Source organism: Marmota marmota, unplaced genomic scaffold (genome assembly GCF_001458135.2).
Source record: "Marmota marmota marmota unplaced genomic scaffold, marMar, whole genome shotgun sequence".
NCBI lineage: Eukaryota > Metazoa > Chordata > Mammalia > Rodentia > Sciuridae > Marmota > Marmota marmota.
Window position 1 is genome coordinate 1,037,659 of NW_025999992.1, and position 15,440 is coordinate 1,053,098.

The 15,440-nt window shown below is 48.2% G+C and overlaps 1 protein-coding gene across 6 annotated transcripts in view; it reads left to right on the plus strand.

Moving 5' to 3' along the window:
• Spire1 (spire type actin nucleation factor 1) overlaps positions 1–12,235 on the plus strand; it is a 132,901-nt gene extending 120,666 nt beyond the window's left edge. For 4 of the 6 annotated variants that reach the window (XM_048806730.1, XM_048806727.1, XM_015506026.2 and 1 more), the window contains 6 exons: positions 1,847–2,020; positions 5,767–5,904; positions 6,341–6,411; positions 6,923–6,950; positions 7,036–7,172; positions 9,127–12,235. In XM_048806730.1, the coding sequence (XP_048662687.1) occupies positions 1,847–2,020; positions 5,767–5,904; positions 6,341–6,411; positions 6,923–6,950; positions 7,036–7,172; positions 9,127–9,385 (807 nt within the window). In that variant the 3' untranslated portion in view covers positions 9,386–12,235. The remainder of the gene's footprint in view (positions 1–1,846; positions 2,021–5,766; positions 5,905–6,340; positions 6,412–6,922; positions 6,951–7,035; positions 7,173–9,126) is intronic. The other 2 variants (XM_048806731.1, XM_015506027.2) reach the window with 1 other exon arrangement.
• The last annotated feature ends 3,205 nt before the right edge of the window (positions 12,236–15,440 follow it).

Here is a 15,440-nt window from a genome sequence, read left to right on the forward strand (position 1 = left end):
TGGCTACTCACTTCTCAGGACATGGGACAGCATGTTAGTGCCTGCCAGGAAAAAATTAATAGATCAGCCAGCCAAAGGAGGCCTGTGTAGATTCTTTTTAGCCCCCTTACATGGGGCATGTAAGGCTTCAGTTTTCTACCCACAACCTGATATCTAATGTTTTTCCAAGTACTCAGAATAGAAATCACCACCATATCCTTACCCCCACTTTGGGGCTGTGATGGATGTGAGAGTTTTCAGTGAAGCAGCAGCAGATGTCCCTCAGGGTAGGGGGGAGTGGTCATTGTGACCACAGGGAGTTTGAGCAGAGCTGAGAGCTGACGTGAAAGCTGAAGTGGGATGAGTCTTCTCTGTTTTCAAACAATGCAGTGAAAGAACAAACGATGTTATGGTTGTTCCTCAGGAGGCTCCCCTAACCTCTAAATAAGCACGAAGCACTGCTGTTGGATCAGATGTAGCCTTGCTGTGCTCCTCAGCAGAGAAGCAAAACTCTGGCCATAATTCAAACCTTAAATCCAGACTTTTGCCAAGTGCAGGGGTGTAATCCTGGTGGCTCTGCGGCTGAGGCAGGAGGATGGCAAGTTCAAGGCCAGCCTCAGCAGCTTAGCAAGGCCCTGTGCAACTTAGCAAGACCCTTTCTCAAAATTAAAAAAAATAAAAGGGGGAGGGGTGGCGCTGGGGACATGGCTTAGTAGTTGAACACTCCTGGGTTCAATCCCTGGTACCAAAAAATAAATAAAGTCCAGACTCTCAATAACATGATTAGTTATTGTCGCAATCTAAACACATAAGCAGGAGTTCTCCGGGATGTTTGGCTGGTCTGATAATTAGGATATTCTTTTCTTTGCCCTGAGGTTAGACTCAAACTAAAGGAACTACAGAGCAACTAAAAGTAGTTCCACCTAATAAGAGAAGTACCAGGACCCTCAGCCCAACAAGGGCTGCTGTGTGCTTGGTCCTGTTGTGGGCTGTTCCTTTGTGGGTAGGAAGGAGATCAAGACAAACTTCCTTTGCAGGCACTGAGAAGGGCCTGAGGGACAGGCAGCAGGAGAGCAGCTCTGCTGACGCAGAGGGCATGCAGGTTGGAGGACAGGGAGGGCATGTGCAGCCTGGAGGACATCCTCGGCCCCACCTGGGCCACCGGCTAAGGCAGAGGAACTTCCAGCTCCAGGCAGAGACTTCCCACTAGCAGCTTATCTTGGGAAATCCACAGAATCACACTTCTGTAGCAGTTCACTCTAGCTTGATTGGGACCTTTTCTCAAAGTGTGGTCATCAGTTGAAAATTGTGTCTGCATTTTAGAAAACAAGGAATCACTGTGTGTGTGTAGCCCTCAGCTGGAAGTGGCCGGAATGCTCTGGCATTGATAGTTTTACTTTATCGTCCTTCCTCCCTTCCCACAGGAGGTTCAGGTGTCATTTTCCCATCATTTGGTCCAGTGACTAGGGGCGGTTGCCCATCCAGGTGAAAGGAGAGAGTCTTTCAGGACCTTCTGAGTGAGTGGCTGTGTGCCTTGTGTTCACTCCAGGGCTTTCTTGGCAGAGGAAGCGGTGGCCTGTCCTGCATCCCCACAAGTCCCATGTGGGAGACTCAGTGCTCACAGGACCACCCAGTTAGGAAAACCCTTTTCACGGCTTTGCCGTGTGAGCCGAAAACCTCCACCCAGCTCTTGGCTGGTTCCTGGCCATAGGCCTGTGTGCGCAGGCGTCAGCGGGAACCTCACCACCATCCTCCGGTGCTTCTTGTTTTGGTTTTCTTTCATGATCTGCAGCTGCTGTTTTTTAGGTTCAGTGGTGTCGTTTCTCCTGTCGTCCCCTGCCACTGTCTTCTCCCTTCTGTTGTTCAGGTTCCTGGGATGAGCAGCGCGTGGCCCCGGACGCCTTTCAGGCCGCTTTTCTCTACCCTACACACAGCTTCTCTGCTCAGCTCCCATCCTCTTGAAGCGGCCGTGTTTGGGGTGGCAGGGGCTGTGTACTATCTGTGTGAGAGAGCTTTTACCAGCAGGTGGACCTCCTCCAAGGTTGGCCTCTCTCTGCCGGTGTGGGAATTTCCATCTCTCTGAGGGTGATGCCTCAGCTCCTGTCCTCCGCAAGAATTAACAGCCTGGGCACTTTGCTTCTGGTCCTTGATTCCAAGCTTGTGTAGGATGCGTAGGTCGTGCCATGATCTCATTCCAGAGGGGAAAGGACAACAAACTCAAAATGCAGCAGGGATTAGAGAGCCTACTGGGCATTTTTCTCTTGGAGCAAGTCTTTGGCAGGGGCAGTGCCCCTTCCTGGGAGGTCCCAGCCTGCATTACTCCAGGGGCCTCCCCTGCGGCCAGAAGAGTTTGCTCAGGACCTGGGGGGGCTCAGCAGCCTCCCAACCCCAGGCAGTGCTGGGGCTCCGCCCACTGTGAAGGTGCTGCGGCCACTTGGGGCGGCACCTGTCATAAACTGCACCATGGTGGGCAGGGTGCTGCTTCACTGTGGAGAGAGGCTTACACTTTCTTTGTATTGATGTGGTTATTTTAAATTTTTTAAATCTGCATGTCATTGCATTTTTTTGGAGCTTTTTCTCACAGAAGGATACATTTTACTGGTATTTGAGCTTTCATGATTTAAAGACAGCAGCAAGAGCAGGTGCCACTGAACCCCCAGGTCCTGGCTTCTCAAGGCTCCCCCTCAGGGTGACCCAGCAGCTGCTATTTTTTATCACTCGTCTTGGAATAGAAAAAAGACCCCAAATGTGAATGCACACTTTCCTCTTGTCAGATCTCAGCCTTTTTCTATTTTAGACCTGGTTTGGGCAGAGTGTGGTCAGGTGCAGGGTGGCCTTCAGTGCCTCCCAATCCTGCCGGTCAGCATTTTATGACCAGCCTCCCAACAGAGAGATCCCTGCACAAAAACCAGGTAGTGCTTTAGGCAACACGAGGGTTCACTCTGGCCTTTATGGTCGAATTCTAAAAAAGGTTAGCCTAACTAAACTTAATAGTTGCTATTCTTATTTATTTAAAGTTGATATATAAAAGTTGATATATAAAAGCTTGAAAATTGGTGGTTATTTTGGATAGTTTTCAGGTATCTGCTACTTATGTATGACGTTTTTTGCTAATCAAGAACATTATAGAAAAGAAGTCTTTTCCCATTTCTCTGGCTCAGTAACTAGAGTTTTACACTCTGATCTCTGCTGCCTAACTTTGCCCCTTTTCGTATAGTAAAATAGGACAAGAATATTCAATAAAAGTTTTTCGATCTTAATGACATGCACACAGGTTAAGTTCTGAGGCATGTCTGTCCATGTAGCAGATTGTGACCTCTATTGGACTTTCCTAAATTTGAGGGTCATGTTGAAGTACAGAGAAGTAAGGGGACAGAATGGTGCTGGCCCCAGCCCTTATCCACCTGCCCACATCTAGCCATCAAGTGAGTTCAATGCCCCCTGCAGGAGTGACAAAGCAATATCCCTTAAACCCCTGCTGCTCTTTACATTTTGGAGCAGTAGCCGCTCAGCAAGGTCTGTAAAGTTTAATTTGATGTTGGGTATGTCAAATTACTGTTTCTCTCAATTGGGGGGGGGGTACTTTTCTAGTAACTATCTGTCATTTTATTTCGTGTTGCATTAAAGTTTTGTTGTCCTTGGGAAGGCTCCAGAATTAAAACATTAGCATTTTACCTGATAAATATTATTTTACCGAAGGGTAGTCTGCTTGAAATAAAAAAGAAAAAAAAAGAAAGAGAAATCTATGATTCATACGAAGCACTGGATTTGCAGATGGTTCAAAGCAGGAAGTCGAAGGTACACTTGACTAAGCCCTTTTGCGACTAAAGAGAGGGCAGCACAAGCTGTCAGGTGAATTGTGTGTGGTACCATGTCCCCACAAATAAAAAGGAGTTGCTGTCTACTTGAAATGTGTAGCAGCCCAGGTATACTGGTTGTGAAGTCAATGAAACTGGCACTGCTGGGTGTCTTCCTGCACAGTGATGAGTGTTATGTGGCACTGTGCTAGGTGACAGACTTAGGAGTGACTACCTGGTTATTTGCTAGATCCACACATTATTTTGCTGCAGCTTAGCAAATTTATCATAGACTCAGCCAGTAGCGAGGTCCCATGCTCACGCTCACCACTGATGAATAGGAATGGCTGCAGAAAACTTCTGAAATATGGTGAAGCCGAGTAGGGCCACCGCTAGCTGTGTCGAGCCAGCTCTGCTTGTTTACTGCAGTTTCAACGCCTGACCTTCAAAGGCGCTCACTGTTCCCATTTGGCCCCACTCTTCCCAGGGCAGAGCGAACTACAGTGGATAATTGAACATGTCCATTTTATCCTATCGACTCTGTGAGCTGCTCTCAGAGAAAGAAAACTCTGAAGGGTGATTTTTTCCCCCCCCTAATGAGTGTTTTGGGCATCTTTGAGCAAATGATGCAGTGTTTCTGAACAAACCATGCCCTCCAAATACTAATGAGCTCCTCACATTAAAAATTCAATCGAGGGCTTTTTCCAAAGCATTTTTAAGCTGATTTAATCTTCCTTAAGTTTGCTTGAACAGAGATGATTTTGTATTGAGTTTCAGTAGGAAGCAGTAGTTCTCAAAGTACTTTTTTTAGTAAATGCTAATGTTTGTCAAGTTTGCAACCTAGATTTACTTTTGTTCCTCTCTGATTTGAAAGACCGAACCGGAGGCTAGTGCTCTGTAAACTGACTGCGTTCAGGTACAGCTCTCTTGGCTTCTGGGGCTGCAGGATGCCTGTGAACGGTGCTGGCTGTGTGGGAGTGAATCCTGATGTGCTGTCCTGAAGACATTCAGTTTCAGTGTCACTGCACCACAATGGCCCCTTGAAGCCTGGCAGGGCCCAGTGCCCCAGACTGGTCCGTCTTTGCCTTAGATCCGCCAATCTGAGCAGGGCCGGATGGAGAGCGGAGGGATCGGTTACATCAGCGTCTCCATGCTGATTGCAGGGAGACTGTTAACAGGAGACGAAAGCCTTCTGAGTTTCTGCAGTCTTCCCGGTGCTGACTGCGGCTCACAGTTGTTGAAAAAACGTGGAGGCCTGTGGGGCAGCCCGGAGAAGCGGCCTTGCAGGCCGACCTCCCAGCCTCTGTTCACAAGGATTTTTTTCAAGTGTGCTGATGTAACTGATCACTAAATAATGCTTGTAATATAAAGTACTAACCACCATCTTTTGGCTATTCTGGGTACCACAAACCAGTTACAAAAATAGGACCAATGTTGCAGATTTGCTCTTTTATCTGTTAGTATAAAATGCCCCCAAAATAATAGTATCCTTGCCTAATTTTAGGAGAAAACTGACATAAAATTGGCTTAGAAGAACAAAATTTATTTGAAGATTTCAAGCATAAAAACACAGCTGTGCTTGATGGAATAGAATAACTTGAGTCAAAATACCCGAGTAGGGCTGGGGATGTGGCTCAAGCGGTAGCGCGCTCGCCTGGCATGCGTGCGGCCCGAGTTCGATCCTCAGCACCACATACAAACAAAGATGTTGTGTCCGCCGAAAACTAAAAAATAAACATTAAAAATTAAAAAAAAAAATACCCAAGTAAATGAGAGGCTTTGACTGTGGACCTTTCCGTGGCTCCAGGGCTTTGCATGGTCCCGTCAGCCACCTAGAGTCTTGTGGTCCCCAGAGCAAGCCAGCTCTGTCCCAGTGATCGTGGGAAACCTCTTTTCCTCTCTGATGCTACTAACGAGGTGTCTGATGGGAAGGGGATCTTGCAATGCTGGGTGGGTGGGAGCTCCTGCTCACTGGCACCCTGAATTTCAGGAGGAGTTCTGCTTCCCCGTGGAATGCCTCGCCCTGACGGTGGAGGAGGTGATGCACATCCGCCAGGTGCTGGTGAAGGCAGAGCTGGAGAAGTACCAACAGTACAAGGACATCTACACCGCCCTGAAGAAAGGAAAGGTAGTGCTGCTGCAGGTGGCCAGCAGGAGGGCTGGAGGGCAGGAGGACACCAGGTCCAGGCTCGGCTCCTGGCCTGGCAGGCCTGGCTGCTGGCCGCAGGGCTCAGGACCTGGGCATTCAAGGGCAAGATCCATGCTCTTGTGACGGTCCTGTTCTGCCTCTCCCGCAGAGAGAAAAATCTGGAAGGTTTAAAGACCACCACAAAGATAGTGACCCGCCTTCATAACTGTGTTAGTCACTAGACTTGGAAAGGGTCTGTACAGAAATGCCTAAGAGCGGGGGAGTGTTTCAGTATCGTCCTGCGGTGGCTGGGTAAAGCCCTGCCAGGACCACAGGCCTTCTGGATTCCCCTCCTGTCTATGAAACCTGCCCAGCCAGCGGGGCTGGCGGGGCAGCTGTCAACCCTGCTTCTTTTCTCTGACTTTGTGTTTTTTAGCTCTGCTTCTGTTGCCGAACCCGGAGGTTTTCCTTCTTCACCTGGTCTTACACCTGCCAGTTCTGTAAGAGGTAAGGTAACCTGGAATTGATGAAAAGATAAGATCAGCAGTCATGAAAGAAATGACCGTCACCTCCACTGTTTCTGCGTTCTTGGCCCAGGATATTAGGAACGGCCCCTTCTGCCTGGTCCCTTGTGCCATCCCTGCCAGTTAGAATCATCTGTTTCCCATGAAGGGTAGGCTAGACAGTGACTTGGTATTGAACTGGGAAACCGTTGGCTCATTATTTCTTTTACATAAGCAAGATAATTCTAATACTATGTCATGGGGGAATGGGAAAAAAAAGAAAAAAGAAAAGCAGGTATGATTGCCATGAGATTCAGGGTAGACTGATTAAAAACTTCCAAAGAGATATCAATTGGTCCTTTTATGAAAGACAAAGTAGGAGTTCAGCATTCCAGGTGCCACTTTGGCATCCACACCATCAACTTGTTAGGTTCTGGTGACGGGCAGTTGACTACAGAGATTCATGGTGGCCTCATCTGTTGTACATCAACTGATATTTCTGGTTTTGTCCGCAGACCCGTGTGCTCACAGTGCTGCAAAAAGGTAAGCTTCACTGGTTGAGTTGGACCGGGGCGGCTTACTGCCTGCCGCCTCAGCACTGCTCACACTATTTTATTTGGGGTGACAGATGCGGCTGCCCTCCAAGCCATACTCCACTCTACCCATCTTCTCTCTGGGACCTTCTACCTTACAAAGAGGGGACAGTACTACCAGGTCAGAAAAGCCCCCGGCAAGCCACCAGCGGCCACTGCGCAGCATCGCCAGGTGAGGGGGGTTGTGCTCCAGGGGCATGTGTTGGCTTCAGTTTTAATAGTTTTGGACTTCCACATGAGTCCCAAATCTCCAAAGTTACCTTTGGGGGGACAATGGCTAGCTACTTAAAGGATACTCTAATAATGTAGTCTATTATTTTTCCTACTTTTGAAATAACTGCTTTATTACATCTTTTAAAAGTCATCTTTATGGGCTGGGGCTGGGGCTCAGCCGTAGAGCACTCACCTCGCACGTGCGAGACCCTGGGTTCGATCCTCAGCACCACATAAAAATAAATAAGTGAAATAAGGTATTGTGTCCAACCACAACTAAAAAAAATAAATATTGAAGAAAAAAGTCATCTTTAAAACTATTGTCAGTGGAATGAAAAATTGCATGTAACACTCTAATCCTTATTCCCTACCTAAGTTTTGGGGGAAAAAAATAAATCTGTTCATTCCTGTGCTACAAGAGTCTGAAACAGCCCTGGGTCACTTCACTATGAAATAAAGCTCTATGCCCAAAGCTGGCAATTTAAAAGAAAAAAAAACTCATCCAAGTCTCAGTCATTTTGGATTCAGGGCAGGGCAAGGTTAGTGTTGGTCTTAAAAGAAAAATGGAAGGAGCCGGGCGCAGTGGCACACCTGTCATCCCAGTGGCTTGGGAGGCGGAAGCAGGAGGATGGCGAATTCAAAGCCAGCCTCAACAAAAAAGGGAGGTGGTAAGCAACGCAGTGAGACCTTTCCTCTAAGTAAAAAACAAATAGGGCTGAGGATATGGCTCAGTGGTTAAGTGCCCCTGAGTTCAATCCCCAGCACCCCCTGGGCCAAAAAGAAAAAGAAAAGGAAAATGGAAGGAAGAAAGCCAGCTCTGGTCATATGGTGGCAGGACAAAGCTAGGCTTAGAGGTGGGCACAGGCCTACTGGCAGAAAGATGGCAAATTCAAGGCCAGCCTGGGCAACTTAGCGAGACTCTATCTCAAAATAAAAAATAGAAAGGGCTGGGCATGTGGGCTCAGTGGTTAAGCACTTGTGGGTTCAATCCCCAGTACAAAAAAAAAAAAAAAAGTAAATGAATAGCTGGTCCCGCAAACATGGCCAAAATGTCTGTGATCTCTGGAATCTAAGTTACCAGTTACCCAAAGGTAAAGATGGGGGAGGGGTGGCATATTGACAAATACACAAATGACAGGAGAACTGATCAAAGACAATTTTTCAGAATGTGTCATAGGATGAAGATAAATGTGCTTCAGTTTCCCATAATCTGACCCCCGTGCACCATTTACCAATGTCCTGTGCTCACGACACAGGGTCCCCAGACCCTTGGGAAGAAGTTATTCTTCTAAATCTCATAGGGTGCTAGAGCAGCGTGCACCCTTGTGTCATTTGGCTGTTAAAATCCACCTGTATGTGTGTGGTAACCAGCAGATACCCAGGAGGCTCTGTTTTCTTTCTTTTCTTTTCTTTCCTCCTCCTTTATAATATATGTTTTTTTTTTTTCTTTTGCACAGTGCTGGAAACTGAACACAGGGCCCCATGAAATGCCCAGCAAGAGCTCTATCACGGACATACACCTCTAACCCTTTTTATTTTTTTATTTAAAGNCTTCCTCAGCCATTTTTTAATAATTTTTTTTAGAGACAGAGTCTCACTGAGCTGCTTAGGACCTTGCTGAGGTACTGAGGCTGGCTTTGAACACGCAGTCCTCCTGCCTCAGCCCCCAGAGTTGCTGGGGTGACAGGTGTGTGCCCAGCTATTTCTGTTCCTTCTTAATGAAACATGTTTCCTGGTTTCTTTACTGAAAAATATTTTTAAATCTGTTTCCAGTGAGAAGTTCCTCTCTGGAAGGACCTGATTAGGCCACTCCCCAGCCCATGTTCTGGCAATAATAGTTGCTTTTTACCAATGTCCTCAGTACTGCAGTGGAAAAATAAGTAAGAATATTGAGTGGTTCTGGTTTTTCCCAGGTTCTCCTCAAAGTCTAAGTCTGTGGACAGGTCGGATGAAGAGCCGCACTTTCCCAAGGAGCTCATGGAGGACTGGAGCACCATGGAGGTGTGCGTGGACTGCAAGAAGTTCATCTCGGAAATCATCAGCTCCAGCCGGCGCAGCCTGGTGCTGGCCAACAAAAGAGCCCGGTTAAAAAGGAAAACACAGTCCTTCTACGTGTCCTCTCCTGGCCCCTCGGAGTACTGTCCTTCAGAGAGGACTATCAGTGAGATCTGAGCCGTGCCTTCCAGTGGCTTCTGTGTGCAGAGTTGGGGCAGCCATGTCCGAGGATGCTGACCGGGCCGTTCCTTTCCGTGGTTTGACTAAACAGGCTTAAGTTTGCAGTGGACCAGACTCCTGCTGCATCACCTTGTCCCACAGGCTCTACGCTGAGTTCCCTCGACTGGTAATAGGAACAGGCCAGCCACCTGTTCGTTGGCCCTGAGAGGACAGTACTCTGGAACTTGCTTTGTGTGTGTGGATGTGGAGGCCGGAACCTTGCTGAGTCCAGTTCCTTGCCACCCCTCCAGTGATCCTGGCTGAGGCAGAAGCTGCTCCCGCACGTAGTCAGACAGAGATGTCGATGGCAGCAGGGCTGTGCGCAGGAAGGCACGTTGGCAGTTCCACCTGACAGTGTGCCTGTCCAGGGTGCCTGGTGATGGCGGGCCAGGCTGTCCATCGTCTCAGCACAACACCTGGAGGGACTTGCTGATGCCATCCAGCTGACTGAAATCGTCATTGTTCCAAGGTTCAAGTTTGTGCCGGCACTGTAGTGCAGAGCATCTGAGGGAGCGGGGCCTCGAGGTGGCCACGTTGTCCTGGCGCCTGCATCAGTGTTGCTGAGCCTGTGACGGGCCTCCTTCCCCATCACGAGTGTATTTCAGTTACTGGGTGTCGTCATGAGGATCTGAGAATGACAGTTCTGTGGGAGTTTCAGGACAGAGGAAGGCTAAACTGTTCTCAAGCAGCTGAGGGTATTTGGTCAGCCCTGGAGTGGGCTGTGACCACAGAGGGTGCCGGGAGGAGGAGCTGGGGCTCAGCATTTTCAGCTGCGTTTTTCAGGACTTTATAGTGCAGCCATCACGACTAAATTAAGCTACAATTTGGTACCTAAGGTCTCAAACTGAAATTTATTTTTATAAATGAATTTTGAAAGAAAACTGTCTAGCTCTTTTAAAATTATATGAAAATTAACCTGCTGACAGGCAAGATTTTTGGATGCTTTTTGCACTGATTTCCTGGTAGATAACTTGAGTGAAGGCTGGGTTTCGGATGAAGGAGGCCTGGAGGGCGGTTTCCCAGTTCCAGGGGCCCTTCTGTGGGCCAGCCTTTATTATTTTGGTATGCTTAGAAGTGACCAGCCAACCAAATCAGCATTAACGTTCAGAAAGTCACTTAATGCACGTGCACAGTAATTTCCTGAAAGCTGTAGTTCGTGTCTGTGGTCACACCCCAGCAGCCTAGGGAGCTGCGGGCATGGCAGTCACATTTCCAGCCACATTTCCATATTAAGTTAACAGTAATACCTCAGAACTGCTCTGGTAGTAGTTTTTAAAGGATTGAAATTTACAATTTAGTAAATGGCTTTAAATTACTGATACTTATGAAATAAACTTTAACAGTTGACTAAATAATACATGTTAACAGTTGGTCTGTGCTGCTTGTGGGTCCCCAGAACACGCTGCTGGCTGCTTCAGCCATGTTCAAGCCTTTTTTTAAAGAGCTTTAGAAATCACGCCAGGGAAGCTTGCTTATGCAATTTTCCAAGAGACTCTGAACTTCACATTCCAGACAGTTAGGTGGGGCCACCTGCTTTGGTGGCCCTGGGTGTGAGCTTCTGAAGCAGCTACCAGGCAGGTCCTGAGGAGAGCAAGGGACGCAGATGGAGTTCGCACAGTGTGCACTCGCATGCAGGGCGGTGACTAGTTACTGTGTGTGCAACACAAGAAATAAAGCCCAGGACGAGGATTTTACTCCTGTTCACAAAGCAGTGACCTGGTTAAACCCCTTGTCCCTTCACCTCCTCACATGGGATGACCGGGCATCACGGTCACCCCTTAGCAGGCTGTGAGGGTGTAGATTCTTCAGCAGCAGGGATGGGTTTGGCCAAGTGCACAGAGGTCAGATGGATGGCGTGTGGTTGAAACCACCAAAACCAGTAGGCATTGCCCGGGCTGCCAAGAAGGATTCTGAATTAGCCCTGGGATGTGTGCTGCCCCCTGCAGGCTGCAGGAGGTAACTTCCTCAGGCTGACTCTTACCCCTAGGCTCCTGGCATGCCCTCCCTCTGCACCTTCCTCTGTCCTGACTGCCCACTGGGCCCCTCTGACTTCCACGCCAACAAGAAGCATGCTGGCCTCAGTGTCATCCAGCGCGTTTTGAACACTGTGCACATCTGAACGGTCACCCTCGTCTCACCCTCCTCTCATCCCTGAGTGCTGCTTCCTTTTGTCCCATTTGCCATGAGGTCACGTTGTCAGGAAATCTTCCCTCCTGTGGCTTGACTTTCCAGTCAGTGTCAGAGTATGTGAGAATGCTTGTAAATACTGTAGTGTATTTATTAATATTTAAGTCATTCATCCAGTGGACAGTGGGAATTAACTCTCCCCAGCCAGTAAAAATTAAGTCAGGTAAATGACATACATGTACATTGACCTAACGATCTCACTAGAGTTCAAGTCATGTCTTTCAAATTAAACCAGAGGTTGTTATGTAAACGAGTCTTAAAAATAATCTTATGTTAAAGAGATTATGTGATTAATACATGAACTCATTCCATGAAATTTTTAAGGCTTTTATTTTTCTAACTCTATTAATAAATATAGGACTGGATTTTAGGTGTCATACAGGAAATGTGAGAGTTTTAAATCATGTTGCTGTTTGCTAAAGCAAAACGGGAGATTCTATACATGCAAAACTACTGAAGGACCATGAAGAAGTATATGCTGCTGGCTGGGCCTTGACCCGGCTGCCACGTGTGTAGAAGCTGAGGTGCTGCGGCATTCAGGGTGACATGATGGGTACTCAGTGTTTTCCATTAAAGTATTTTAAAATTTATGTAGGAAAAAATAAAATGGCTTTGGTCATACCTCTGTGTTGTTCCTGTTGTAAAACAGTGATGTCTTTTGGTGAGTGGCTGTTAAATCACTGGGGTCAAGGCAGGTACTCTCCACAGCAAATCCTGGGCATTGAAGAAATGTGATCTGCAGGGACCCCCTGGAAAGACAAGGCCGTCAGCCCCGGGACTGCAGTGTTATCAGGCAGTGTGACTCTTCTTTGTTTTTATAACCTCATGTGGGAGATTAAAATATATTATATAGCATTTTATTATATATGGAGACAGACTATAGATAATGTTTTTATAACAGCTTTCTGGATAACAGATACCAAAACCAAAAAGTCACCTTAACATTTTTATGTCATTTGATGAGTTTGGGATAAGACCTTCCCCCTCCCCCTTTTTTATAGGATGAGGGCTGTGTCTCAGGCTGGTACACTTTAAATAGCATTCCTCAAAGAACATATTCCTAAATGGTGAATTTAGAGAAATTTGTTGACCTTGAGCATAGTTTCAACAGTGTGTGATAATTTAATTTGATATTAATCCATTTTACACAAACCTGTCTTCTCAGTTGCCTGACTTGTTTTGTTTTGTTTTTTAGGTACTGGGAATTGCACCCCGGGGTGCTTAAGCACTGAGCCTCATCCTCAGCCCTCTTTTATATTTTATTTAGAGACAGGGTCTTGCTGAGTTGCGTAGGACTAATTCACTTAAGTTGCTGAGGCTGGCTTTGAACTTGCCGTCTTCCTGTCTCAGCCTCCCCTAGCCACTGGGATTACCAACATGCGCCACTGTACCCACCTGCCTGACATTTTTTTAGGAGCTCTTTTTACTGGAGTTTCTCTGTAATATGTAGAGAACAAGACCAGTGTGTGTCACTGTATGTCCACCTCATGACCCAAACATTCAGTGACCTTCTAAGTCCAGGACCGAACTCTTGAATCCAGAGATACAGAAAATGGGGATACCATAAATGGTCAGAGGTTTATGTGATTCTGTAAATGTATTTTTTTTCCCCAGCTTCGACAGAGGAAAAGATTTGTCCTTGTAAATCATGAGTCTGCAGTATCCTAGAGGGGACTACTTTCAGGAAGGGACTCCATTCTGCATGCACCGTGCACTGGTCACATTGCTGATGAGCCTGGGCCACCTTCCCTCTTGTCATCCAGAGACATGACAGAATCTAGAAACGGCTCCCTTTGCCCACCCCAAAAAAGTTTAGAAGCCAAGTGCCTGGTTAGTACAGAGCCACGCTCAGCAGCATGTGTGTGGCAGATGGAGTTCGCTGTCTCCCAGCTCATCCCATTAAAACATGGTGACGTTGTGGAACTATTTAGATTTCACTGCACAGAGCTCTGGCCAACCCAAGAGCCATGATGTGGAAGTGCTGAAGAGGGGCTCCAGACCTGGAGGGCAGGGCTCCTGGGAGGGGCATCAAGAAGCTGCTCACTGTCCCCGGGGAGAGGGGCCTGACCCCTTGCCTCACTCGGCACCCAGAGGGCCAGACGCACTGGGTCTCGCCGGCTGCTGTATCAAGCCTGGGTCAGCTGTGAGTTAAGGAGGGGTGCCCTTCCCGGGCTGCGGCCAGCAAAGAGGCCCGGCCTTGAACAACCAGCCCATCTGATGTTGCCCCTTTTATATTTGCCGCTCCACTTGGGAGTGTGGTTCTGACCCCAGCAGTCACCTGCCTCCTCCTCCAGAGCCCTTCCTGAGGGGGGCAACAGAGAACCTCACACCTCCCAGGACAGGCAAACGGCCCAAGGTCAGGGGAGTCAGGAGCAGCCACAGGGAGCAAAGGTGAGCCTTGAGCAGGGCGACTTCTGGGGCGAAGCTTTGGCCTTCTAGCAGCAACGCAGCCTGTCCCCCACCCCCAGGAAGCACAGGCTGACACGCAGCCCCAGGGCCTCCTACCCCGACTCCTGGTCACCTGGAGTCAGCTGCACAGAGCACATTAGGAACAAGTGCCCAGGGGTACCTGGCCCCTGGGGTCCCCCAGGTCCAGCAGTGGCTGAAGCTTCCTTGTAGGCGGTAGAGCCCTCTCCACTCCCAAGTGACATCTCTAGCAAAAAGGCCTTTGCAGGACCCAAGAGCTTCCATCCTGATACTGAAGGGAAAAAAAGAAAAGCCTAGCTAGCAAAGGAGAGTCTTCATGAGCACCCGGTTCTCACAGATCAGAAATGGTACTAAGGAAACTGCTCCTGCTCAGCTCACGAAGGCTCCTGAACACTTATAGATATGTTTCTTCAATTTTAAAATGAGGATGTTAGCCTAGGTGGTCACGATGTCATTTTTTACCCAGAGAGATACTGGAGCTACTGTGTTAAACCTCCAGGACCACGCAGGCACCAGCCAGCAACTGCGTTAAAACCTGACCTGCTGTGACTAGAAGTGGCGAAGAGTCTGTGGAGCCCCCGCCAGCCTTCACAGCCTTCACCCAAGTGTGGCGTAGCTGATGCTTTCTGAGCAGTCTCTCTCTCTCTCTTTTTTTTTTTCTTTTGCACAGTGCTGGAAACTGAACACAGGGCCCCATGAAATGCCCAGCAAGAGCTCTATCACGGACATACACCTCTAACCCTTTTTATTTTTTTATTTAAAGATAGATAAAGTCTCGCTGGCCTCAAACTCATGATCCTCTCTGCCTCAGCCTCTCAGGTCACTGGGATCACAGGCGTGTACCACAGTGCCTGGCTTTAAGTAGTGCCTCTCTGTCTGAAGACAAGCTGGTTGTGAACATTACCTAGAAGCAGGAAAAAGTGCAAACTGGGCTTGGTTTATCTGTACCTCCAGGCAGAGGCCAATCAGTTTCACCAGTTGCTGTAAAGACCTGAGTCCATCTCTCAGAATTAAAAAGAAAACCCTCAGTGATGAGTGTCAGACACAGGAGACCCTGTGCGCCAGCGTCTTCCTCTGGCACCTTCTGGGCTCCGCGGTCCCCTTGGGTTCTGCTGGAGACCAGGCCTCATCTGCCCTGGCAGAAGCAGGGGCTCGGTCTCTGTGACCCATGCTGTGCTGCCTACTTCCTGTTGGAGATATAAAGAGAAGCGTGGTGGCGGGGGACACGACATGAGCAGGCTATTTTCACTTACTTGTTGTACATGGCAACACAAATGCCATTTTTGGAAACAAATATCCAGGCAAGTCAGCATGGCTGCCAATGTTCCCTATCCTGCTGGCTAGAGTCGATGACGTCCCCAGTGAGGTGGCTGGCCTTCGATGCTGCACCCTCCAGCCC